At 50.5% G+C, this 27,000-nt stretch overlaps 1 protein-coding gene across 7 annotated transcripts in view; it reads right to left on the minus strand.

The window, feature by feature from the left end:
- Nucleotides 1-6,318: 6,318 nt before the first annotated feature.
- Nucleotides 6,319-27,000, minus strand: part of FYCO1 (FYVE and coiled-coil domain autophagy adaptor 1) — a 78,135-nt gene continuing 57,453 nt past the window's right edge. For all 7 annotated transcript variants that reach the window (XM_081071608.1, XM_081071604.1, XM_081071605.1 and 4 more), the window contains 4 exons: nucleotides 21,064-21,159; nucleotides 17,342-17,552; nucleotides 11,869-11,978; nucleotides 6,319-9,980 (listed from right to left, as the gene is read on the minus strand). In XM_081071608.1, coding sequence (XP_080927734.1) covers nucleotides 9,905-9,980; nucleotides 11,869-11,978; nucleotides 17,342-17,552; nucleotides 21,064-21,159 — 493 coding nt within the window. In that variant the 3' untranslated portion in view covers nucleotides 6,319-9,904. The remainder of the gene's footprint in view (nucleotides 9,981-11,868; nucleotides 11,979-17,341; nucleotides 17,553-21,063; nucleotides 21,160-27,000) is intronic.

A 27,000-nucleotide genomic window follows, 5' to 3' on the forward strand; every position in this document is an offset into this window, starting at 1 on the left:
AGAACTGAACATCCGTGTCTCCCGTGGCCTGGTGAGTGGCTCAGACTGCGGCCTGCCAACTCTGGAGAGAGAGGTGTGTGGTTATCATTTCTCCCACCTGCCCATAGTCGTCGTTACAAATAGTCCTGCACGAGGAAGCAACCAGCCCCAGTGAGCGCCTTCCATGGTGATCTGGTCGCCCTTCACTAGAGGCTGTTGCCATCACAGTGTGGTGGTTACACACAGTGTTTCCACGAGGGGCTGACAGCGAAGGCTTCCATGAAGGATGAGACCTTTGCACGCGTCTGCTGACTCTCGGCTTCAATAAACGGAAAGCTGTCACATGTACTTTGTGTTTGTCATCTGTGAGCGGGTGTGCTTGGTTTTTCAGTTCTGAGTTGGCCTCTTAAGCTGGAGGTTCGCATGGTGTCTAGGTCAGAGCTCCGGCTAAGACATTCCCCTGCCCTGTCCCACCCTGGCCATCGTGTCCGAGGACCTCTGTCTCTCGATGGATTAGGCCTCTCTCTACTGGAGCTGCACATCTCCCTCCTACACCTTGGTCAGCTCCTCTCAAAGAAAGGTCTGCTCAAGGGCCTCGACATAACTTTACAAAGGGGAACTAAGCGTGGCCCCCAGCACCCACCCACACCTACACATTTTAGACGCTCAAAAGAAATCTCTCTCTTCATTCAACAAGTTGTTTGCTGTGTGTGATTAATAGATACCATGGCTTTAGAATTATCGTCAGACCCAAGATGCTACAGTGTTTCTGCAGTACAGTCTCTTTCTCCCCATCCCACATGCCCCTCCTGTTACAGTTGACGTCTGTGCCCAGAATGCTCTTGGGACAAGTGTCCCTCTAATCATTTCTATATTATTGGTACAGACAACCCAAATAGCTAATGTCCCTTTCAATGTCTTTCTTTGACTTGTATGATAAAAACCCAAGAAAGACATGCAAATGTGTGTCTCCAACATGGGTCTCTTTATAAGTTCCTCTCCACTCTTGATACACTTATTTGTCACAGTCAATTTGGGTACCACAGGTGAAGTAAAAAATGTTTGTGGTAAAATGGAGATGCACCAACCAGATTTCCCTTCATGAAGTAAGTTGTCGGGAATGTGGTTGGCATATATCTCCAGCTGCCAGTTCCTTCGGGGTCGGCCTGTGCTGCAGAGCCGCCCTGGCCAGAGCCATGTCCCCCAATGCAACCTGCATCCAGTGCCTGAGAAGCAGGGGACAGAGCATGCCCACCTGCTGGGGGCACTTTGATGGGCAGCGTCTGCTTCAGTTTCCTGCCGGCTGAGGTCTGTTAGCCCCGCATCTCAGTTTGACTTCTCCTGCTGCCCAACCCTGCTGCCTCCCACTGCCCTTCATAGGTGCTGATCTCTGGTGAACATCTGATCCTCCAAACTCCAGCTCCGAGTCAGCTTCTAGAGAAGCAAGCCTGCAACCATCTTTTCACCAGGGGCCACCAATTGCAAGAGCCCATGAAGACTCAACAAACAGAGCACAGGTGTCCAGGAGCTGTGCAGGGCGCTGAGCACCAGCCATAGAACTCATCTTCAAAGGCTGTGAGCACAGCCCCTTTGATATTACTTCAACTATCGGGGATCTTCCTTCGCACCAAGGGCAAGCCCGGGCCCGGGGTGTACAGGACAGAGTCTCCTTAGGACCTTTCAGATGTCCTCCTCTGCTTGTTTACTTGGTGCCAGGTAGATACTGTAATTAATCCCGTTTTACAGATGAAGGTGCCGAGCCTCAGAGATGGTAAGGAACGCATCCAAAGTTGTGCACTTAGCAATTGGAGAGGCAAGGACAGGAACCTGGGGTGTGTTTGGCCCTCAAGCCTCAGCTTTTACCCACAGTGCCACCTTGCCTTCCCTGACACAATCAGACAAACCAGCCATTGCTCCGGAGGGTCCACCAACAACCTGCTAAGTACCAGGCTGAGTCCCAGAGGGTGAGAAATGGATGGGCACAGCCTTGTCCAGCAACCTTTCAGATACCGCCGCATGGGAACTCTAAACAATGACATGTGACAGCTGAGGCCCTGCTGACCCCTCCTTGAAAAGTGGGCCATGAGGAGGAGCAGCAAGGGATCATCCTCACCGTAACAACAAGGCTCCTACCTGCTCCCTCTCCTGGGCTCCTCCCCAAACACACGCAGGTGTGTGCATGCAGGTCCAAGGACACTGCAGCCAAGCCTAGGCAAACTTCTGGCCATAGGACACCTGGTGGTGGCTTTCCTCCTCACCCCACCCTTGTCCAGAGGAGGCCAGACAAGGTGACAAACAGTTCACCCTGCAGTTCTCTAGGCAGCTCTGTCTGGATATCCTCCAGTCCTTGCTTCCTCCCCACCTCTTTGGGTCTTTGCTGCAACAGCTGGCTGACGTATGGAAAGAGTCTATTGAATTATTTACGCTACTGTTGTTATTAGAAACATAGCTGCAGTGGGCTGCTCTCTCTCTCGTCTTCTTTCCCATAAAAACCTGCCAGACCCAATGGTCCTTTTTGCCTCTTGCACCCCTTAGGCAACCTGACAAAGCCTATAGCCTCCTTCTCAGGATGTTTTAAAATGAATAAAATATGTAAGATTCAAAAGGAAACCAATTATATTGAAATATAATTCTCTCGATATTCAAACAGATTTATGGACTAGTATACATGTGTTTCTTTGTTAACGCATTAACTAAAATCTACCAGCGGGTCTACTGACAGTCTTCATTTCAGAGTGGAGATGAGCATAAGTGATGTTTTGAGTCTGCAAGAGGTGTCACGTAATAAGACAATATCTGCCATTTCCACTAATGACAAAGCCACAGGTCTTGCTAATACACACTAGTGTGGTATATTGTCTATATTCGTAACTGACGGAGGACCTACATTTTACTTGTAAGTTAGAAGAAAGAGGCTATTTCACCCCCATCCAAGTTCATTCACCTGTGTACGGACCAACTTAGGAACTCATGTTTAACCTGATCTCCCCCAACCCACGTCCACTGGTACCAAACTCATATTTCTCTAATTCTTAAATTTTGGACATGGATGGAACTATTTTGTATTTGGGAAAGGGGATGTTTTCCCACGTATAAATGACTTGCCAGGTAACAACATGCCCTTTGAATACAAATACAAGCCATTAAAAAACTGGCGGTAAGAAGATTTTACCTCTAGAATAGTTTCATACTGGGGGATCGTTTCGAAAGGCCTTCTTCTCAGAGAATGAAATTTCCATCATTGCATCCCAGGGGTTGGGCCGACGGATTGAGGGAGAAGTCCAAGTTCCAAGACCTAAGGGTCACTGGTAGAGTTAAATTAGGAGAAAGATCCATTAGCACATTTTACCCTATCCTCAGGTTGTAACCAATGTGGGGGGCACAGAAGCCATCATCAATGACCTCGGCAGGGTCCACAGACCCCCTCCACCAGAGCCACCTGGCAGGCTTGTGAATGAACCAGATCTGATCAACCAGAGCTGACATGGATGGTGCCCATGTACCTGCCTTTTAATAGGCCACCAGGTTACCGAAATAAGAGCAGTTTATTCTAAGAAACTCTGGTACTTGCTTTATGTGAACTGACACGTAATGACTCTGACTTAATGAGTTTGACTCTGGAGCAAAACTGAGCCCGGGGTCAGTCTTTGGATTTTCCAGTCTTGGGATTCAGCCTGATGTCTGAAGCCTTGGTAACCGACGAGGCTCTAGGACTGGCTCCCTGTCCCTCTTCCCCTGGTCATCTCAGGGCATAGACAAGGGGTCCTCTTTCTGAAAACACCAACCATGCTGTGGAGGGTTCTTGCTGGTGGAGAAGGGCTGTTTTCACGAAGACTTTTGGGTCCACACACGGGCTCCCCCTCTTGTGCAAAGGTGTCTTGGGAGGACTGATAGTGCCAGCACTGCCCAGGCCCTTTGGGTGAAAGCACGCAAGGCCTTGAGTCAGGGAGGAACGGGATCATCTTTTCTATGTCTGCAGTCAGTGCTTTGGTGTGTTTAGTGAACAGTCCCCATGTTGCTTCCCCTATAATGTGGCCTCTGCTGGATGTGGTAGTTGGTGTTGACCACACCAACGCTGCCTTGCCCCCCTGCTCCTTTCTTCCAATGAGAAAGGTGACCTCTGCTGACCTGGCCTCCAGTCCAGCCCTCCTCGAGCCCTCTGAGAAGGCCCTTCCTGCTTCCCTTCTTTGCTCTCCCATCATTATACTCCCTCACTCGCTTTCCTTTCTAATGCCAGGGAGAAGACAGCACCTGTCCCACTGACCTGGCAGGCAGAGGTCTGGGCCTCCCAGGAATGTTTTCCTTCCCTTTCAGAGGCTCCTTGGGAGCAGAAAGCTGGGGAGGCCCTCCTGAAATCACTTTCTCTTTAATGATTCCATGAAGCCACCAGCCCAAAGCGAAACCTGGCCAGGAAGTGAGGTCTTTTCTGTAAGGACACTCACGCCTCTCAGGTCTCGTGAGGCCTGTCTCACTTTGTTCACTTTTGAGCTGAGAAGACTTCATTCATTCCAGGCGTCAGATGGGGCTGCCAACGCTGAGATAAGCTCAGTACATTCAGGCCAGAGGTGTGAGGAAACCACACAGTCTGTCCTCCCACAGAGCTGAGCTGGGGGAGGGAGGAGACACACATCAAAGCTGCGAGGTAGGCCATCACGCATCTGCTCAGCTTCACTGTCTTTTTTCAGAACCCAGCGGGTGTGGGAAAAGTAAAAGACTGACCTTTCCTTCAACCCTAACCCACTTTGAATGGCTTTCATAATAACTGTGTGTTCCCCCTGGCTTCTCATGGCTTCAGCTTCACTTGCTCCGTCAAAAAAAGTCCGTTTTCTCATCTTGGGTGAGTTTTCACCCACTATTTGCTTTTCAGATGTGTGTGGGCGGTAAGCTCCTCTCACCAGATTTTTCCCACGCATCTTCAAACCGAAAGGGCTGACCTTTGCTCAGTGTGTCCTTTTGAGTCACCTGAGGGGGTCACAACATGCTCCAGCACCACGGGGCGACATGTCCAGAAGACATGTGGCCTCTCCAATGGCCGGGGTGCCTGCAGCACTGAGTTGGGCCAGGGTGCTGGGATTGAGGGTGGCGCTTAGGAGAACCTGGAGCAGACTGTGGTCATCTTGGGCTGCGTGGAGGTTTAGCACGTGTGATGGGGACCCGACACAGAGGACCCCAGATCCCAACCCCGGCTGCACGTCTATGTGTCTTTGTAGGTTCTCTGTCATTGCAGCCCCAGTCCAAGTGACAGCACGCCTCTGGAGGGACTGTCCTATGAACACAGAAATCCTTCTGCTCTGCTCCCGTGGAGACTTAGAAGAACCAACCTCCTGTTCCTTCCAGCTGGTCACTGGACAGGTCACTTGGCTTGAGGGCACCGTTAACACAAGACGGGGGGCAGGAGGGAGGATCGAGGGGGCTCAGCTCACCTCCAGCCTTCCCCAACATCCCTTGTAGGCTTGCCCTTGGCCCTCCTCTGCCATGGAGGTTTGGGAGCTTCTGTCCCTGGCCGTGTTGGCCAGTGGGACTGTTGATGGCCTGTAGCTAAGCAGTTCCTTACGGATTCAGTAACTGTTGATCATGCTCCTGTCTGGCAGAGGGCTGTGCTGTGGGGGTAAAGGAAAGGATGGAGATGAACGAAGCCCGGTCCTCGCATTCCAGGGAGAACATGGATATAGAAAAGGTAACTTATTCCTGAATAACTGATGAAAGGAGAGACCACATGAGGATCTGGGGACAGGAGAAGAATGAAGGGAACGGGGTTGGGAGGCGTTCTGTGAGGTACAGGGCACTAGACAAGAAGCCCAGGCACCCCCGGATGCGGGCTGAGGTGAGTGCGGACGGACTGCTCAGCCTGAGCTCAATCTGACCAGTGCAGGAGTGACTGGGACATGCCCCTCCACACCTGACCCAGCAACAACCATGTAAGCTGCAGTGGGAACGTGGATCACATCCTCTGCCCGCTGCCTTGGCCGGGCAGCCTTACCCAGCTTTGTACCAGACTGACTAACTGTGGTTTCAGGCCGTCCATCACCTTCTCCCCCACCCCACTATTCTGGTCAACCAGAAGTTTGCTCTTGGCTCACAGTGCTGAGTGCCAGGAAAATTCTGGGGACGTGTGAGCTGAGGGCAGAGGGCAGTGGCTGGAAGGATGCCCTGGCATCCTCAGAGGACACTGGCAAGTATCCAGGTATCAGGTGGTGTGGTGACCTCCCAGAACATCTGCCTCTTTGAAAAGCCTCGGTCCAAGATGATGGTCTGTCTCCCGGCAGGGCAGCTCCACTCCGACCCTGGTCCGGTAACTTCATCATGCACCTGATGTCCTAATGAATGACAGATGCCAGTACTCTCAATGTCAGTGTTTATTTAAATCCTGAGGTTAAAAGTATTTCCAAACGGTGCAGCAGATACTATAAAGGGGTATGTTTTGGGATACAAAAATTTCTCACCTCCACTGTGCAGGTGGGGCATTGGCATTTGATGTGCTTCTGAATAATTCTTTGGCAGGTAAGAATGCACTTGGTTCCCAGACCCACTATCCCGTAAGGCCGCGAGGATGGAGGATTAGTCAGCTAACGTGCAATTCTGATCGGAAGCCATCCCACCTGAGGTCTGGGTGTTCTGCAGCCCCCAGAGGCAGAGCGTCTTTGGATAACACTCATCATAGGTACTACGGAGGCCTTTTTAGCAGAAATGCCTCCCGAAACTTAGATATACTTCATTATTTTTAAAAAGTGCTCATGAAGGAAAAGTTATTAATTCAGTCTTTCCCGTTTCCTTGGAAGAATCACAATGAAATGAGAAAAACTTAGCCAAGTTTCCACCAGGAAGTGTCTTTTGGGTGTTTTGCCAACGTGGGCAGCTGGCTGCCTCGTCTACGTAGGGCGACCCCTGGTACTAAGCACGTGTCTTCTCTCTGCTTTCTCAACACCTCTGAGCCAAGGGTGGCCTCCCCACATGGAGTTACCAATGCGAACTTTTACAAATGCAACTCCTGTAAAACTCTATTAGTGGACATCTAACCAGTACCAAAAGACAGACTAAGATTTTGTCCCCAAGTGGGCATGTCCTTTCATGTGATCTGGAATGGCTTTGCCACTTCGGCTGGTGACAACTGAAAAAGTTCAGAAAAGCTATCCTGATTTTCGAGTGATGGTACAGGTTTTTCACTTCTACTTTCCAAACCCTGTGGACTTTTTCGGTTCTAGATTCCTCTTGTGGATTTCTTTGCCTGCTGTTAGTCCAGTGGGCTCCAGCCTGTGCTCTGCAGAGACCACTTTATCCCAAATGTGCTTCCTGCTAAGGGTGTGTCTGACACAGCTGTCTGCTCGGTGAGGTCGATGGGTGGCTCCCGAGGCTGACACAAACTAGGCAGCTGGTATCAGTACTAAAAAATAAGTGTTATTCAGAGAGCTAGGCCATCAAGGGCTGCTGACTTTTTGGTTTTTGTTTTTTAAATGATAATCTGGATCCCAAGGTTGTTTCCTTCTTGATTTCTGGGGTAATTCCGTCTATTGGCTGGGCTGCCACCTTCAATAGTCGTGCTTCATTGTCATTTGCCTTTTTTTCAAAGTACACCAATCCCCAAAACTCAGTAAAGCTGGGAACCTTTTAAAATAATAAAGCTGTTTATACCAGCCACACTTACATAGGCAAGACATTCTCTAGCTGCAGAGTGCACGGTACACTCAAGCCCGCACAGCAAAGTAACAAAGGACAGGAGTCCACCCAGCACAAATAATAAATACACTAGAGGCAGGACGTGACCGCCGGGGAGCGGGCGGCCTTCTGAACACAGCGAAGGGCTTTTCTTGCACAACTGCAGTCAGCGTGCGAGGGGTACACACCACAAGGGGCCCCTGCTTCCCTGGAGGAGTGGCTCTGGGTTGAAGAGCCAAGTGGTTTTTAGAGCTGCAGCAGGTCTCCCACTGGGCTGAGTGACAGAGGTTTGGAACCGGTCTTGGATGGAATGTCCCAGGCCTTTCGCTGGAAACATATCAGCTACTCGCTAGATTTTGGTTCTAGCTGCAGACGGTGGTGATGACACCAGCAGGCTACAGCTGGGCCAGTCTCCACAGTATCCTGGGAAAGCTAAGCACTCCGAACAAGAATCCAGATTGCTTTGGGATCTCTTTTAACTGTTAGTTTCTTTCACGTGGTGAACCAGCTACTTCTGATCCTTTCCTAGGGGACGGGTATCAAAGGCAGGGTAGTTGGCTCTGGACCAATCCTCAGGCTGTGGCACGCCTGTGAGGACACACAGGGGCTAGGAGGTCTCTGGGGGCTTGGCCGTTTTCTGCTTTGGCACTGAGCACCATCAAAGCCTTGGCCAGGAGGAGATGCTAGAGACCCTGATGGCTTTCTGCCAGAGGAGGCTGCTCCCAGGAAAGAGAGCAAGAGGCCCAACTTTTCTCTGGAAGGTTCTGTTCGCCAATCCCTATACCCCACTTAAGCTGACTGGACGTGCCCAGTCTCCTGTTTAAATGTCAAAAGGCATTTCCTCTTACCCCTGCCCCACCAGAGTCCTCTGCTGGTGAAGGTGAGGTCGGGGTCTGGGCTGGACTTCACCTGGGATCCCTGACCCATTGTCCAGCTCTCAAAACCAGTCAGAACAGGCTGCTGGATGACCAAATGAAGCCTGAGGCGGTGTGACTTGATGGGTCAGTAGGCCAGCTGGAGGACGACACCCTGCCCAGGGCTCTCCCCCTATCCCTGGTCAAAGTGGGCCACTTCGCCAGATGCTCTGCTCACCTGTGCAAGGACGGGGGCTCTGGCTACAGGTGGTGGCCTCTGTGAACAAGGCACAGAGAGGCCACCAAAGGTGAACTCTCTGTGGTGGGAGAAGAAAGGGCTACAGAGAACAGGACCGTTATCTCCTTGTCCAGGAAAAGGAAACAGGATCCATCTGCCTTCAGGAGGATGGCTCCTGGGTGTCAAGTATAGGCTGAGCAGTAGGAAGTAGGCAAATGGGGTGCCGGGAAACGTGGCAGGTGGGGAGTAGGGACCAGAAAGTGAACAAAGAGCAGATTCACGAATTACGTCTGTTTGCACTTGAGTTACTGAAGACTTGTTAAGAAGGCCTCAATGTCTGAAAGTGGTTCCTATGCTGACTCTGATCATTAGTGAGCGTAGCTGCAGGGGAGGCAGAAGCTCTTACCTACACAAAGAGATGGGCCAGCAGCTGCAGGGTGGGACCCAAGGCCAGTGCACAATCCCCTCAGAGGGATGTTTTGAGTAGGTGGGAGGCCTGGCTGAGAAGGGCTCAGCTTGAGGACAGAACTGCCCAGACAGAAGGGCCAGGAGGAAGGTGCAGTTAGAGGCCCCTCTGCAATTGCCGAGTTCTGCAGCAGCCCCCCAACTCGGGCAGCAACATGACGGGAAGAGGCTGTTCGAGACCTCGGGAGGGACCCTGGGCGTCCTGACCCTCACGATGGCCCTGAGGCGTCCTTTTCCTGGGAGGACCCGAGGGCCTCAGGGTCTGGCAGAGGATCCCGGCCCATGGTCACTCGGGATGCCCGGGTCCAGGCTGGGCAGAACAGGGCGACTCTCTCCATGGGCAGCATTTGGCATCACCTCTGGCCTGTGAAAGGTTTGGAACCAACTGTGCCCTCAGGAGAGGCCGATGATCTGAGAGTTCAGCCCTTTGGGTGTGGAGGCAGCTGGGTCCCTAAGCACTGGAAACGCTGCCCGAGCCCTTAGAAGCCTCGAGGGCCAAGAGTGCCCGTGCACGGTGCTCCCGAACAACACAGCTTTGAGGGGCAGCCGAGGGCCGGCGCCCAGACTTGCATAGTGATAGTTAGGTGATCAGCTTCAGAGCGGCTGCCCTTTTTTTTTCTTTCTTTTTTTTTGTTTTAGTGTTTTATGTGACAGGTGAGGGAGAGTAGTGTTTCCTGTGGATAAAGTGAAACTAGTCAAGTCCAGGTGCTTGAGACTACGGGAAATCACTTCCATCGTAGATCACAGGCCGATCAACTGTCAAGTGATAAAATACTTTCTTGGAGACAAACCTGAGGAAACAGAAATGGGAAAGGAGGGTGTTACTCCAAGAGCCACAAGGGGGTCAGAGGCTGCTGTTGGGGCCTCTGCGGTGGCTGCAGTGACCTCGTGGGTGTGGCGGCTGGCACAGGGAACAGTGGGGAGAGCTCTGCTCAGGCCAGGGCCTCTCAGAGTGCGTGGTCTCTTCTAAGCCCATCCCCCCATTTCCTGTCTGCCCAGCAGAGTTCTCTCCCTGCAGAGAATCGGGGGATCCTGGGACATCACCATGGACGTTCCTGGGGCTTGGGTGCAGAAACGCCCACTCGCTCCGATGCTGTAACCACTCCCTTTCTTTGCTGCTCTGAAAAGGCCTGGGGTCTCAGGGACCTGGGTGGTCTGTCCTGCATAGGGATGAGTGGACAGAGCAGGCGTTGAGAGGCCATAGATGGTGGAGGTGAGTATGGATTTCATTCTGACTGGACACCTAAATCTGCTTTGCCATCCACCTTTGGAAATTTCAAGTAGGCCGCTGAGAAGACCTTAATGGGCTAAGGCCAGTTTATCACAGCACCATGGCCACCTCTAGTGACAACTGGGACCCGGCGTGGGACTACGATCTGTCCTCAACATGACTCTCCTGAGCCTCTTTGTCACGCTGCAGTGAGGATCAGTGAGTAATGACAATGCTCACGGCCACTCAGAGGGAACGGGCTTAAACAGGACCCGCGGGCCTGTGCCTGGCCACCCCACGCATCCTAGGGAGGTCTCTGAAGGCAGCTCTTGGGACATGCTGGGCCTGCACCCACGAGTCCTGCTAATTCAAGGGGTGTCATGTTCATGGGGTGTGTAGGGCAGGGGCAGGAGAGAGCCAAGGTGGGAAGCTCCTTCTCCTCAGCCTTCCTCTGGGAGATGCCTTTCGCCATAAGCCCTGGGAGTTCAAGGCCTGGAGCTGGTGAGGGGTTGGCACCGTTTTCCCCGAGAGTGTTCTATGAAGTTATTCTGCTAAAAGCCAAGTGAATTGGGAAACTGCCCGTGTATGGGGACATGGCCATTATCTTGGGGTCCCCACTCAGAGAGGATGCGTCTCGTAAAAAGCCTGATCAGGCAGCCCCAAGTGAGGTCTTATGCTGAAGGGACAGGTGTCAGCAACCTTAAGCTCCCTGTCTCTTGTCTCCATAAGCCCCGGCTCAGGGTAGATGCTCAACCAATGTTGGTCCTCTCCCACTTCCTCCCCTGACCGCCCCTCCAGCCTTACCTCCCTGTATCTCATCCTCCCCGCTACCCCCAGCTCTGCGTCCTGGACCTGTGTCAGGTGCTTTGATACAGTGCTTCCCAGAGATGGCACACAATGCTCCTGCCCCCATGACAAGAAGGCCCAGGGCCTTTGCCTCAAAGTTCCAGTCCTGTTCATCTCATTTCATCCATCCATCCATCCAACCTTCCCACTGTATTTCCTGAGCCTTCTTTGGGTTGGGCAGTGGGAACCTGAACATCAGAGAAAGGCAGGAGAGCATGCCCGTTGAGTCCAGAGTCTGGAACTGGGCCACTCTGTTCAAATCTGGGTCCATCACTAGCTGTGTGACTTGGGAGCGTCACACTTTTACCCCTCTGGTCCTCAGTCCCTCAGCAGTAACATGAGGACACAGACGGTCCCTACCACGTGAGGATCTGTGGGGCTTCAGTGAGTCAGGAAGAGTAGAGGGCCGAAAACATGCCCGACATGGGGTCAGACTGTAAGCATTAGCTTGCGTGTTATAAAATCGATTACACACATCAGAACACTGCAGTACAGGGGTCTAACATCAAAGAACGATTAGTAATACATTACTGACAATGATATCGTCTATTTTCACTGTCCACCTCTTTCTTGAGGCCAGGTGGCAGGTGGTAGATTTGGCTGCTGATGGATCAGGGCCCTACCTGGAGAAGGTGTTGTCGAAGATGAGCATGTAGACGCCCGGAGTGCGCGCCTTGAGCTGGCCCTGGATGTTCTCCTTGTGGGAATTGCATCGGGTGGTGGGAATGAGTACCTGGGAGGAAAGCAGTCATGAAAGCGCATCAGACGCTGAAAGGGCCCCATGGATCCTCTGGGCAGACCCTTTATTTTGGGGGAGGAAAATGAGGCCCAGGGAGGCTGAATGTTCTGTCTGAAGTCAAAGTTGAGCTGGGTTGGGGGCTGGGATCAGCCCCCAGGGGTGGTGGAATGCCTTCCACATGCCCTGGGATTTGTTGATACTTGTGATAGGGGGCAAGCTGTAGGTATGAATTCCATCCAGAATTCATAGGAACTGGTTAGCAGCCCAAAGGAACGCTCCCCCAGCCTCCTATGACCATGGCCAGTGCCAGAACGTCCCACCATCTGGAGAAACAGTCCCTTTCTGGCTTCAGGAAGCTGGGGCTTATTTTAGGTGAAATCCATCTGTCTGGCCATCTCCCGTTGGCCCTAGTTTTATACAAAACAACAGTTTTCAAGACACGGACATTAGGCCGTGAAGGACAGTGATTTCTGAGAAAACAGGTGAGCCTTACAACTGCCCTAGATCACTGCTTTGAGAGGAAAAGGGAACCACCACCAGATGGGACAAATAAAAAACAAATAGTGAGATGATATACTCAAACCTAACCTTATCAATAGTCACATTAAATGTAAATGGTCTAAGCATCCCAATTAAAAGGCAGAGATTATCAGGTTGGATAAAAGCAAGACCCAGCCCCATCACGCCTACAAGAAATGCAATTGAACTATAAAGATACAAATAGGTTAAAAGTACAAGGATGTAAAGAGACATACCATGAAACACTAGTCAAAACAAAGCTGGACTGACTATATTAATATCAACGTAGATTTTATATCAAAGAAAATAACCAGGGATAATTTTCATAATGATAAAGATGGTAATTAAGATGACATAATAATCCTACACATTTATGCTCTTGACAGAGTTTCAAAACACATGAAGCAAGAAAGTACTAGAATTACAGAAGGAACAGAATAAATTCAATTATTATAGTTGGATATTTCAGTATCTCTCAATAGTTGAGGGAATAAGTAGACAGGAACTCAATAAGGAAATAGAAGACTTGAACAACACTAGCAACTAACTTGACCTAATTGATATTTACAGAACATTTAACCCAATGGCAGCAGAACACACATTCTTTTCAAGGCACTTGGAACATTCACCAGGTACGTCATACTCAGCTGTTAAAACAGCAAAACAAAACTACTACTTACATTTAATAGGGTTCATGTTATACAAAGTGTGTTTTCTGACAATGGAATTAAGTTAGAATAAATAGAAGATCTCTGGAAAAACCCCCAATATTTGGAAATAAAAGCACTTCTAAATAACACATGGGTCTAAGAGAAATCAAAAGGGAGATACCAAAGGCATGGGAGAAAGAGCCCGCACACACTGTGTTCCAGACACTGCAGTACATTTGCTCTGGCTGGAAGCTGGTGGTGGGGAGGGAGTAGGATGGGCCCAAGGTAAGCCTGGAGGGGACAAAGATGCATAAGAACATACTGTGTGGGGGCTCTGTGGCAGCCGCTCTGCACGTTATCTCATTAAGTTCCATTACTGTTCTATAATATTCTAATTCCACCAGGGACTGAGGATAGCGGGAGGCCGAACGGTTGGGTCTGTTTCTGTAGTCCATGCCCTAAAACTTGTGAGCCTGGCCTAACACACTCCAGCAAGCACAGGTAGGAAGGGCTGCTGGGAGGAAGGTTCGCTGTTTACACACAGACACCTGTGCGCCCTGCACTTCCTACCTTCACAGTCACTGCCTTGATTACAAAGCAACAGCCAAGAGCTCGTTAAGGCAGTTCCTCGGAAGAGACTCCATTTAAAATACTCTTCATTTCTTTCAAACATCCTACTCTAGTTTTCATGCATTTCAACTGCTATTTTTCTACCATGGTTAAAATCTGTAAAATTCTCTCATTATTTTTAAATAAATAAACAAACCTCTAGGGGAGATTAATAAAGGCTCTGGTGTGAAAGCTCACGCAGCTGACGTGATAGGAAGATGACTGGCATAAACCGAAAGACAGCACTCCACTGTGTGAGCTCTGGGGACGTCTCCCATTGGCCTCCAGTGTCCACGCCCTCCCTGATTTATGAGATGTCTCTGCAAACAGGCCAAGCTTGTTTAAGTGCTCTCAAGAGAGAGCAATTGGGCTCTAGTGGCTTCAGGCCCTGGTATTATAATAAACAAGGGCTCTGTGCTAAGTGGAAGAAGCCCGTGACAAAGGCCACATATTGTATGATTCCATGGCTATGAAATGTCCAGAATAGGCAAGTCCATAAACATAGAAAGCAGGTTGGTGGTTGCTGGGCTGTAGGTTGCGGAGTAACTGCAAATGGGTCCAGAGTTCTCTTTGGGATGATGCAAGTGATCTAAAAGTAGACAATGGTGATAGTTGCACAACAATGTGGATATACTAAAAAAAAAAAAAAAAAAATCCAATGAATTGTACATTTTAAATGAGTGGATTATATGGTATGTGAATTGTATCTCAATAAAGCTGTTTAAAAACTAAAAAGTCAAAGGTCCTTGCTCCCAGTCCTGGCTCCTCCCGACGCCCTCTGTGGCCGCGAGCTTCTCTGGCCAAACACGGGTCCTCTGCCCAGACAGAGAGCAGGGTCCGTGTCCCCTTCTGATTGTCCCCAGTGGTTTGCACACAGGTAGCCTCAAGTCGTTGATTTACTGTTTCTCTTATCAAGTGCCTTCCCAAATTCACAATCTCTAACAGCAGTCTCAAGGCATGTCCTTCATGGAAGACGTCACTCTGGAGAGAGGGTGGCCCAGGGTGGGGGGTGTCTACCAAGTGCCACCAGAGATGGGGCTGGCCTTCTGCCATGCTGCTCCTTCTGCCTAGATGCTGCTCGAACCCAGGTCTCCCGCCACCCACCCATGACTCTCCTGGTTTGGCCCGGGACCTCCTGCCCTGATCGCTGGTCCCAGGCTGGGTTAGCTGCCCTTCTTGGTGCCCCACAGTGCCCGCCCACCGATCACCACACTCACCACCAGAAACCACAGCAGGTATTTCCTAGGGTCTCGCTCTGATTACACCGCGAGCTCCTCAAGGACAGACCCCTTCTCTCTCTAGCCCCAGTGGGCCCCACAGAGCCCAGTTTACCTTACAGCACAAGCTCAGTGAGTGGCCGTGAGCAGACGGCGAGTGCACAGCACAGTCCCACCTCTGCACCTCCAGCCTCACGAAGCTGAAGTGCTGCAAAGAGCACTGCATCCGGTATTTCCTGTAAGACCCAGGCTGGTCAGGGGGCACCTGGGGAGTCTCCGGGACAGATGCTGGGGACGTGTGCCTGGAAACAGGTGCCCTGTTTGGGGGACCTCACGCAGAAACAACCACCACTGCTCACAGTGGGCTGGTGACAGAGGAACACCTGGGCACCAGGCTCGCTCGCCCTATAGATGGGCTCCTCCTGCCCCCTGGCGTCCAGTGTGGGAAAGACAACGGGAGTCAGAGCCCCCAGAAAGCCACCTGGAAGCCAGATGTGAGAACTGCTGCTCCAGGAACCACACGGGTCTCCCGCGCCATGTGGATTTGGCGGGTGAGTGACCGAGCTGGGGAGAGGCCCACAGCCCAGTCACGTATGGGCAGGTGGAATGGCAAAGGCCTGGAAGCCTGGCTTCGTCACCTCCCTCCCTCCTGCCAAACGCCACTAATCTGGGCGGACGCAGCGCTAGGCGCCCGGTGGGCCTTGGGAACATGAGGACAAACAGCAAAGGGGCTGGCGGTGCGTCCTTGGCCAGGCAGCAGTTTGTCAGCGCAGAGCTGACAAGCACAAAGGCAACGGGGACAAAGACCTGCCCCCAAGTGAGATGCCACCCTCCCCATCTCCTGCCATCCCTGAGGCCACTCTCAGGCCTGCCAGGCCCCCCAGGCTGGAGGCTGGCAACCTCTCAGGGAGGAAGGGCTCCAGAGCTACGCAGGGGGTGCAGCTGTCAGCTCCTGAGAGGAGAGGGCAGAGGCTTGTTCAAAGGAGAACGAACATGAGCCTCTGAGAGACAGGCCACCTCAGGGGGATAGACTGACATTTAAGGAGAGAATCTGAAGAGGACAGAAATAACAAAGCAATCCGTACGATGAGCAGGTCCCCATAGAGCAGGGAAGGCAGGGGAGCAAACCGCAGTGGACGGACAGATGTGCCTCCGCGTGGACACGGCAGCGGGAGCAGCAGACCGTCCCACCGGGCCCAGCCTGGCTCTCCCGCAGCTCTAGGTCATCCCGCCCCGAGCCCCGAGCCTCTCAGGGCACCCAGGGGGTCACACGCAGGAGGGACGAATGGGAGTTATCACAAAGACGCCACAGAAGTCTTGTTTCATGTGGCTTCAAATTGTTCTTCTCTGTCTTGATTCTTGTCATTCTTGAAAAGCGGCGATTGTGGCAACTGTATTAACAGCCTAGGACCCGCCCTAAGCTCCTGTCCAGCACGTCTGACTGTCCTCACCATTCCTTCCACCACTCAGAGTGACCGAATGGAACGCGTTTCCACCCAGACCAGCTCTCCCTCCGCTGCCCCTGCAGCCTCTCCCTGCGATGCAGGAACGGGACCCCGCCCCTCCCTCTCCTCGCCCCACACTCATCAGCCATCACGGTTCCTGCGCGCCATCCTGGCTCCGGATTCCACCCATCCTCTCCTCTGACTTTCTCCCCTCAATCCAGCCCCGTCGTCCTCAGCCTCAGCTGCTCACTGGCACCGTACCACGCGCCTGGCATGAATCCTAGAGATTCTGATTTAGTGTCTGGGACGTGGCCTTGGGAGTGGTGGTGGTGGTGGTGGTGGGGGAGTCCAACAAACTCCCAGGTGTTTCTAATGTGCAGCCCAGGCTGAGAACTATGATCAACATTCCAAATTCACAATGTTTTAGGGGTTTATGAACTGGTATCTGCCATCAAGATTTCAAGCCCAATAACTCAAGTGACACAACAGCTGTGTGTCTCTTTTTGACGTTTTTGAGGTGAGAGCTTGAACATCTGACGCTAATAGCCAGAAGCAGAGATCTCGGTCACCACCTCCCACAGTGACCCATTCTTGCTCTGCACAGCTCTGTTAAAAAATGATCCTTACACTGAGTTATACTTCTGTGTTCCTCTAACTTTCACCCACCGATCTATCCCAAGGTCAGACTACAGCTGCCTGACAAAGGAGTGACCTTCAGACATTTACAGACAGCTCTCCTGGACTTCCGGTCTCTCCTTCCCCCAGCTGGACAAGGCCAGGTGCTCTGCCTGCTCTGTGACACACAGCCCAGAGGCTCTCCCACCCTGGCTTCTCTCCGTGCCCCTTTCACAGCTGGGGCCAGAACATCCCAGGGAAGGCCTGCCCAGGCCTGACGTGTAGGCACGGCCCGCCCTTACCTTACACTGCTCCAGTGGTGTGTCCTCTGCCTCCCGGAAGACCACACTGAAGGAGATACTCTTGGGGTCAGAGGAGAAGACCCAGCTGATGGTGAGGCCGGCCTCGGCCACGGTGATGGGGATGAGGCTGTAGGTACTGGACCTCACGAACAGCTCCCTGTTGCCCTCTCCGAAGTTGGTGATCTCTTCCACTGTGAGGGGTAATTTGATCCTGAAAACCAAGTACAGAGACGACGTGATCAAAGTGGGCTAAGTTGGGAGTTTGCTGGTCACACTGTGTGTGGCTTAGAGGTAGCCAGAGACCCAGAGGCTCTCGGGAGGATAAGACCTGGGTAACCTCGCCCAACACACTTCATTATGGGAGAAAACCTGATGTGCAGCTCACGTCAACAGACGTTTCCTGAGCACCTTACTACGTGCCTGGCATGGTTCTAGTGACATGGGTGAAAGATAGACGACAGTCCTTGCCTGCATGGAGCTGCTGTGATGGCTGCAAGCCCACTGGAACTGGGAGGACGTCCAGAGTAGGGTTTCTGGGCGAGAATTCCCGCCCGTTCTCGGGAATTTTTTCCACTGTCTGTTCCCGAATCCTGAGAAAAGTTGGTCGGGAAATCCAGAAAATCGGCTCCTTGAACCCAGGTGGTTGGTAGTATCAGCCGTCACTTTGTAGCAACGATTTGTCGTGGAGAACAGAAAACAGTTTATATCTCGGGGTTCAGGAACGGGAAAGTGAAAAAACTTCCTGAGAACATGCGGAAACTCCCTCCTGAAAACCCTAATCCTGAGCTGCTCCATGCCCCTCAGGGCCAGGGAGCGAGTGTGGAGGCCGCAGCTGTCTCTAGCTCTCCCTGCCCTGAGGCGCAGTTGACCCCTTTCTCTTTCTAATTCCCTGCCCCTCACCCAGCAGAATTATGTAATTAGCACCAGCAGAAAGCACAACCATTATTAGAAACCTCCTGCCCTTTTGGTGGTCCCTCTTCTCAGTAAAATCTGGGGCCTGTTACAAGATTCCAAGTGGGCACCCTGACTTTTCCTAAACGCAACACCCCAGATTCTTTTTAAGGCAGGGCTGGTATGATGGCCTTGGGGAGAAAGGCTTCTTGGGGCTGTGTCCCTGGTTCTAACTCTCACTAAGTGTGTAAAAGCTTCTCCCATCAGTTCAAAGAGTTTAGTGATTCCTCTGCTGCGGGGCCTTCTGCAGGACCCAGATGTGATGTCAAGAATGAGGTGTGGAGCCAACGGGACCTGGGTTCTGGTACCCGCCGCAGGGCTTACCTTCTCGTAAGCTTCCATCTCCTCATCTGCAAACGGGGCCAACCAGGCCTGCCTCCTGACGGGTGTGAATACTACAGGAGAGGATGAACTTGACCTGAGCAGGGAAGTCTCCCTGACGCTGCCCATCTCGCCTGAGTGGCCCCCCCCTCCTGCACGTGCAACTCCACAGACAGCAGGATAGCTCGGGGCTACAATGCAGCAGTGCTGTGGCCTTGCGCCAGTCTCATCTCCCCAACTATGAAACGGGAAAGCGGCGGCCTCCATGTGCCAGGCCCCTCTGCTCACCGGCGCCATGTGTTATCACAACAGCGACATGAGGAAACATCATGCTGCCGTTTTGCGCGGGAAGAAGTTCACGTGTAAAAGATTGAGAAGCTTGATTCATGTCCACATAGACCTGACCCAAAGCCATTCATTCCCTTTCTACTACACCAAACTGCCTTTCACGGAGAAAGCATAGTACTGTCCGCTTTAACACAGGGGTGGAAACCAAAGCTCAGAGAGGTTAGCTAACTTGTCCAAGACAGCACAGCAAGTAAGTGGTGGTGCTGTGCATTCTGTCTGCCTCCAAAGCTGTGGGGATGGATGGAAATACTACCCAAAGCTATGCTAACGAGACTAATCAATGATTAAAAGATCCAAATGCTCTAAAGAGCTCTAAGTCATTCACCTTTGGGAAAATTTAATTCCATGCAACATTATTCTATGTGTTAAGCTTTATTTCTAATATAGTACAAAAGGTCTTGTCCAGTATTTACAGTTTTTAAGACTCTGAGAGTAGATAGAGGGGTTCGCTGAGGAAAAGAGGTGTTTGTTGTAACATGAAATGTTACAGTACTACCACGTATGCAGTCACTCACTCTGGCAGAAGGCCCCGCCAATGTTGGGTCACGTTATAATTTTATGTTCCAGGATCTTCCCCTTGCATCATTATTTGGGTTGTGTCTTTACTCTTTTTCCATTTCCTGACACCATCTGGTCAGTCAGAGGACAATACTCAATCTCCTCAGAGGAGATACTAATAAAAACAAATCAAGGGTTTGCCCTCTCTGCTCAAATATAATCTTAAATGAAAGAAGCCTACTGTCTACAAGACTCACACCGTAGTGTAAACTCTATTGGCCTTCCTGCTTCTGCCCTTGACCCTCCATAGTCATTCTCCACATGGCAACCAGAGCAATCAGATGTAAATTAAAGTCACTCTTCTATTCCAAACCTCATTTTGGGGCTCCCATTTCCCTCAGATTAAAAACCAAAGTCCTCACAATGGCCAGCGAGGTCTGATGTGACGTGGACCCCATTTCCTCTCTGACAAGGTTTCCCTTGCTCTCTCTGCTTCAGCCACCTGGCCCTTTCCTGGTTCCTTGAACATGCCAGGCACTATCCTGCCCCAGGGACTTTGCACTGACTGTTCCCTCTGCTTAAATGCTGTTCCCTTATATATCTACATGGCAACTACTTCAAGCCTTACCTTCTTAGTGTCACTATTTAAAATTGCGAATTCCCCTCCCTTTTTATTCTTACTTTTTGTTTCTTTTCCATAGCAAGCACCACCTTGTAAAATACTATGTAATTTACTGATTTATTCATGTTTATTGTTTGTCAGCCCCTACTGGACTATAAACTGAACAAGAGGGCAGGGACCTTTTTCCATTTTCTTCACTGATGTACTCGAAGAACTTAGAACAGTACCTGTGCTGAGTAAGTACCTGTGATGAGTGATGGAATCTATTCAATAACTATAATGCAGCCGCTAGACAGAACATTGGAGAAAAAGGATGCTATGGGAAAATACCCGTGCACTATGAAGTTTAAAAAGACTGCAAAATAAGATGTTTATGTTAAAAAATTAGGTGTATATGTATTAAAAGACTGGAAGGCTATATACCAATGAGATTTGCTTCTCTCTACTTTCCTCATTTTCTATAATGAAAATGTATTGTTTTTACGATAAGAAAATAAAATGAAGTTATTTTCAAAAAAGAAAATCAGGCATAGGGGTGAGAACAGGATGACTATAAAGGGGCACGGGGAACTTTTGGGGGTGATGGAACTGGTCTGTATCTGCAGCATGAATGGTCACATGGGAGCAAATCATTTTTCTTTTCTGGGTCTATGTTTCCCCTGCGGCAGAATTGGGGGTGCTAGTTAAGCTTTGAGGTCCTTGAGATTGTATATGCTGCTGGCTGAGCTGGGTGTGGGGCTCAGCAGGACGACTAGTGCTTACACTGTATTATTTGTCAAAGTCCAAGCATTATACACTAAAAAGGGGGAATTTTACTGTATGTAACTTATGTCTAAAAAAAAAAAAAAAGGCCCTACCGGTGCCAAGTCTGAGCCGCCCTCGGGGTGCTTTCCGGCTCTGGCACTGGGCAGGCCCCGCTCCTCCGTGGCTCCTGCGCCCCAAATCCACCCTGGGAAGTCCCGCTCAGGGACCTGGCACTTACATCAGTTCTCCGGACTTCAACAAGCAGATTTCAGCATCCTGCCCCAGGGGCATGTCTTCAGTGTCCTCGGGGGTTAGCGAGTTTGACGTGGAGTCCCTGAAATGTCACAGACGAGAGAACATCCATTTAGCTATCAGCACACAGGGTCCCGCGTACTGAAGTCATGTAACCTCAGAACGCATGGGAAATCCTGCAATCCCAGCAGCCATGACCGAGGCCTGGCAGACTCTCTGGGCAGCGGGACATAGGATGGGGAGAAGACAGCAGGACTGCAGTGATTTCCCTGCCGTCTTCCCAGGGGGAGGAGGGGTGACCATGACGCCAATGCACCACCCCTCACCCCCCACCAGCAGAGGGCTACAGCCACAGGGCAAGCTGGCGGCACCACGGAGCCCGCCTTCTCAGTGCCAGTCCACGACCAAAGGAGCCCACTGGAGCCCATCTCTGGGGAACAAGAACAGGCCCCCGGAGCTGATGGGGCAGATTATGGTGTAGGCCGAGAGGGAGGCCATGGGACAGAGCCATGGGCAAAGGGGGCAGATCTAGGCCACCTCTCCTCTTTCTTTCACGACCCACTGTCAGCTGTGCAGAGAATCAGCAATGAGAGCTACCTGGCAGCACAGACATACTATGGTTCCCAAAATGTGATCTGTGGAACACCAATGCTGGGGTGGGGGAGGGAGTTCGATGTGGGAGCACCACATAATCTTAGAAAGTCGCAGCGGACATAAGCAGTAAATTCAAGGCTCTGAGAAGCCCTACAGCTAAGACATCTGATAAATTTTAACTCCAGCACTCCTATATTTATTTGACCATGGAACATTTTTAGCTCCTACTGAACACATTGCTAGACTGCAGTCCCCCTACTTCACTGATGGGGACACAGAGGCCCAGGAAGTTCCTGAGAGGCAGGGCGAGAATCAGACACCCTGGCTCCCGATCAGGGCTCATCCTGCTGGGCCCCACACAGCTGGGCCAATGGCGTACATAAACTCAAGGACCTGAAGCCCAACCAGCTCTGCTCCTCAATTCTGCCAGGGGAAACCTAGGTCCAGAAAATAAAAATGATCCCCCCTCCCCCACGGAAGGTGTTCATGATGCTCCCACCCAGCAGGGCTTCTTCCCAGAAATGGGGCAGGAACCACCCCTTTCTCAGAGAGCTCTCCCCAAATGTCTCTGGGGTGAGGCCAGTATGCCCCAAACTGCCCCCACGCACCCCAGGGCACACTCACCCGCCCTGCCCTCTGAGGCCCTGCGGGAACTCTGCCCTGCCCTCCCCGCACTCTGCATACTGTTGAATGTGTCCCGAGGTCAGCCCAGGCCCAGGCCGGTTAGGCACTGCACAGGACACAGGACATGGGCATGGGCCCCACCCCACCAACTCTCCATCTGAGGCAAGAACACACAGCTGGGGTCTTGCTGGGGTCAACCTCAAAAACAAGCTAGTCACTTATTTTATAACCGGCAAAAGGAGTTTATTCGGGAAGAGCAGAGAATTGCCATCTGGGACAAAGCAAGCTGTGGGGAACCAGCGGCAAGCCCGAAGAGACAAAAGCAAAGACAGCTCTTATTAGGTTCTAGGAGGAAATTGCGGAGGGTTGTGTTGAACAAAAGCTCATTGGCAGAGAACAAGAGTTGGATTGGTGGAGAACAAGTGGTGGGTTCTCATTGGCTGCGATCGGTGGTTACCACATTGTTGCTGCAGCAGGGAGCAATCTGCCTTCCTTTTTAAAAAGCAGATGGAATTCCTATATGAAAAATGTCCTCCCTTGTCGAAATATTCTTGTCTTCCTTCTTCCTGCAATGAGTGGTTCATGTGAGAGCGCTCGCCCTTCAGGGCTTCCAGAGTCCATTTTAAATGAGGTTTCCTTTATTTTCACATTTCTCCCTTTTGATCAAGGTCACTCCTCGAAAGCATCACCGATGAAGAGCCAGGTTTTTCCGACTTCAGTGGTTTTGTCCTTTGATGGCAGGAAGCAGCTTTCCAGATTGTCATGTCCTACGTCGGAGGGAAAGTGCACAGCAACTGATCTCATTTGAGTAACACAGAAGGGTAGAAGGGAGAACTCTCAGGCATTTCCCAATGTATCAAGGTCACAAGCGTTGGAGCTAGTATCACCCTATTTGGTATGCTGTTTCTACAAAGCTTTGACAGGCAACAGGTACAGAGCTTAAAAATAATTATGCAAAGCAGAGTTAAAAGTGTTATGACAAGTCCTGTTTTTATGATGGTTCTAAACCAGGAGCCCAAACCTGAAGGTAGCCAGCTAAATAGATCAAAAGACCATGGAGTGTCAAGAGAAATTTGTTATTACCAGGGTACTGGTCTATGTTATAACCAGTGTGTAACTGAATTTCTACCTCTTTAGAGGTATTTATTAATGTACAACAGGTGGTTTCTGCTATCACACAAACACCTCCTTGTTCAGCAAGAAGATAAATCAAGGGCCATGTGATTGTCTAAAACTACTTTAGCCAAAGAGTCAATGGATTGTTCTTGGACTGCTATTACTTTGACTGTGGAATCGGTTCACTCTCCCACGTTAGGAAGAGGTTTCTGATCGTGCATTTATTGGCACTTACTTTGATCCAAGGGAGAAAAGCTCTCCCTGTGGAAGAAAACCAGGAGTCATGTATGCCGTTCACGTTTAAGATGGTACAGAAACCTAATGCAGTGGACCAATGGGAGGCCTCTGATTGTTTATGGATGTTAACAGGGATACTTAAATGTCCCAATAAACAATGATCTCCAAGTTGCCAGATATCTCAAGTATTCATATGTCTACGGGAAATGCTGTCCACCACAAACAAAAATGAATCCAGGTGCAGTACAGAGGACTCCAGGTAAGGACTGGTTATTAATAGATTCATTAGCTGGAAATTCCTGATTGACCCTTTCAAGCTATGGGTTGGGGGAATCAACATGACATTCTTTGAGAGGCCATCGCTTCCGAAAGGGTTTTTTTTTAAATAAAAACCTTGCAGAAGTGTAAACCAGTTTGAAAACCCTTGGGTGACACAAACTCCTTTGGGTGGTCTCCTAGGGAGACACATCACACTGAGATAAGAAAAAGAATGTATGGGAGTGAAGACTATACAATTGGCAAAGATGGAGGATTTACCTGAGCTAGAATGGTGACACCAGGGAAAGGCTGAAACAAGGTACGGAAGAGCTGGTCATCACAGCCTACCCTGATAGGTAACATCCACAGGCTGCTGGGTACAATGGCAGTAGCATTTGGAACTAGAGAGAAACTGGTTACAGATAAGACCAAGGGGTCTCCAACGTCGTGAAGAGATCGGAATTTCCGGTGACAGATCCAAGTCAGAAAGGTTTCCCCCATTTGTAAGGGATTGAGAAACACAGATAAGGGCATTGACTTCCCAAGAAACAGAGGACAAAGGAAACATGAGAATGAGCAAGGGAAAGACGGTACACAGGCCTGGTCTAATCATCTTTGGAAACCTGTCTCCTTCAGCTGTCGTCTGCTTCAGTTCCTGGAAATCTTTATTTTCGCATCACCAGTTAGTGTGCAGGTCAGTCAGGGTTTGGCGCTTTCTTTAGATGTGACTCATGAAGCCAAGAATCTACCCTAGGAGTCCGCGTCATGAGCGTTAGTTAATAGTTCCCGATAGGGGCCTTCCCAACAAGGTTGAAGAGTCTTTTGGGGATGTCTTCTCCGATAGACGGAATCTCTGCATAATAAGAAGTGATGCTGAAGGTCTTCAGCTCCTGACAGTGTGTTCTTAAAAGAATGCTCTATTGAAGCACAATTACTTTCAACAGAATCAATAAGGCCTTTACAATATTGAAGTATATCTCCTTTTCTGGGGGGTGTGGGTCAAAAGAGGCAGGAGCTAGGGGCTGTGGGCACCCTGTGACTGTCTCAAAGCGTAAGAGTTACGAGTTCCAAAAGGGGCAGACCTGAGACTTAAAAGGACTAACGGCAGTGCTTTTGGCCAGGGTATTTGAAGGGTCTCGACAAATTGTGCCAATAGTCTTACTAATGCCATTAATGTGTTCAACTAGCCCTCAGGGTGGCGGGTGCTAAACACAGTGTAAGTGTTGTTAAACCCGCCAAATAGCAGAGACCTGTGGAATCACTTGACAGATGAAATGAATTATCTGCTCACTATGAAGTGCAAGGTGGGTTCCCAAGGTGGGATAATCTTTTCTCACAGAATTTAGCCCCTAAAGAAGAGGCAGTACCCTGCGTACAAGGGAAAGCTTCAATCCAGTGAGAAAACATACAAACCATGACTAAAACATATTTCTATCCATGAGATGGGGGTAGTTGCCTGAAATGCATTTCCCAAATCTCGATCCACTGGGTAATTTAAAGTATTTGGGGGCAGTGCAGACAGGGTTCCCAGGACTATATTTTGGGCAGGTGGGGCAAGGAAAGTAGACACTGTCTGTGGCCTTATTAATATCTGCTTACCAGTACTGATTCATAAAAGTTATCCTTTTATCAGCAGACCAAAAATTCAATGCATGTATAGTGGTCAGCAACAGGAATTTTAGGTTCTCTGGAAGGACTTGTTACACATCTCTAGCCAACTTTTCTAGATCATAATTTGGGGAAACATCCCTTTGGACCATGACGCAGGTTTGGTTACTGGTTCCTCTGAGAGCAGTGCTCTTGGCAGAAATGTCAGCGAGGTGGTTTCCTTTCGCCTCCGGGGAGTCAAGTCTGGCATGTGGACATAGGGCATGCAGTAAGTCATGGACTTAAAGGCCATTTCTAATTACCCTCATTAGAGGTAAGGAAGCCTCGCTGTTCCCACAGCACTCCAAAGTCACGAGTCACTCCAAAGGCGCATCTGCTGGCAGTATAGATATTTGCAGTCTTGCCCTTGGTGAAAATGAAGGCCCGAGAAAGAGTGTACAATTCAGCCTGCTGGGTTGAGGCAGCCAAAGGCCAAGGTGCAGCCCCCTGACTTCTGAGTTGCGAGTGCATATCCATCCAGCACATTTACCATCTCCACCCTTTATACAAGAACCATCAGTGAACCGTGAGAAGTCAGCGTCTTCCAAAGGAGTTTCTTAGAAGTCATCACGGGGTGGGTGAGGTGGGGCTCAGGAGGTAATCTGTCTGTCCAATAGTCATGAGGAGTCTCCTCCTTGGAGGGAAGAAGCATGGCCGGGTTAAGGTTATTACGGTGAGAGAATTATGTGGGGAGCAGTTAGTAAGAGGATTTCATAAGTAAGGGGTAGGACGACCGGCTGAAAGGTGTTAAATGTGACAGGAATTCAGGAGAGCTCCTATGGCTTGGGATTCCATGACTATTTCTCCAGGGGCCTTAACCCAAAGGACAGTAGCAGGAATGGCTCTGAGGCAAGGCAGGTACCCTTGCGCCACGGGGTCTAGCCGTTGGGTATAGTAATCTATGGGTCGATGGTGGTCCTCATGTTTATGGGGTGAGTACCTCAAGGACATCCTCTTCCTTTTCATACACAAGAAAGCAAAAAGGAAGGTGTCCTTTATTTCCACACTGGAAGGTGGTCTCAGCATACACAATGGCAGTGTGAGATCAGCGGGCTGACGGTAAGCAGGCAGACCATGTGACCAGACATCCTCCTCACCACCTCCACACCCACGAGGGCACCGAGTTCCTGGATCCACCCGGAGTGGAGCCATGACTTGTGCTGAAAAACTGGTGTAACGCTCAAGGCCATGCTGGGGAGGGCTCTGCAGCTTTCCCGGCCAATTAATAGATCCTGAATCCCAGAGCTCAGGTGAGCACAGGACCTACTATTTCCGGGACATCGGAAATACAAAAGAGGAGGTTCCGGTTCAAGAAGGCCTCGTAAGAAGATGCTTAACTCACCTCCCCCCCACGGACATGCCGAACCTACAGCTATACATGGAACGATTTCCCTTGAAAAACCCTAACAACTGGTGGAGTGACCCCTTCACACTGCGCAATTGAGAG

The sequence above is a fragment of the Rhinolophus hipposideros genome (genome assembly GCF_964194185.1).
Source record: "Rhinolophus hipposideros genome assembly, chromosome: 14".
Lineage (NCBI taxonomy): Eukaryota > Metazoa > Chordata > Mammalia > Chiroptera > Rhinolophidae > Rhinolophus > Rhinolophus hipposideros.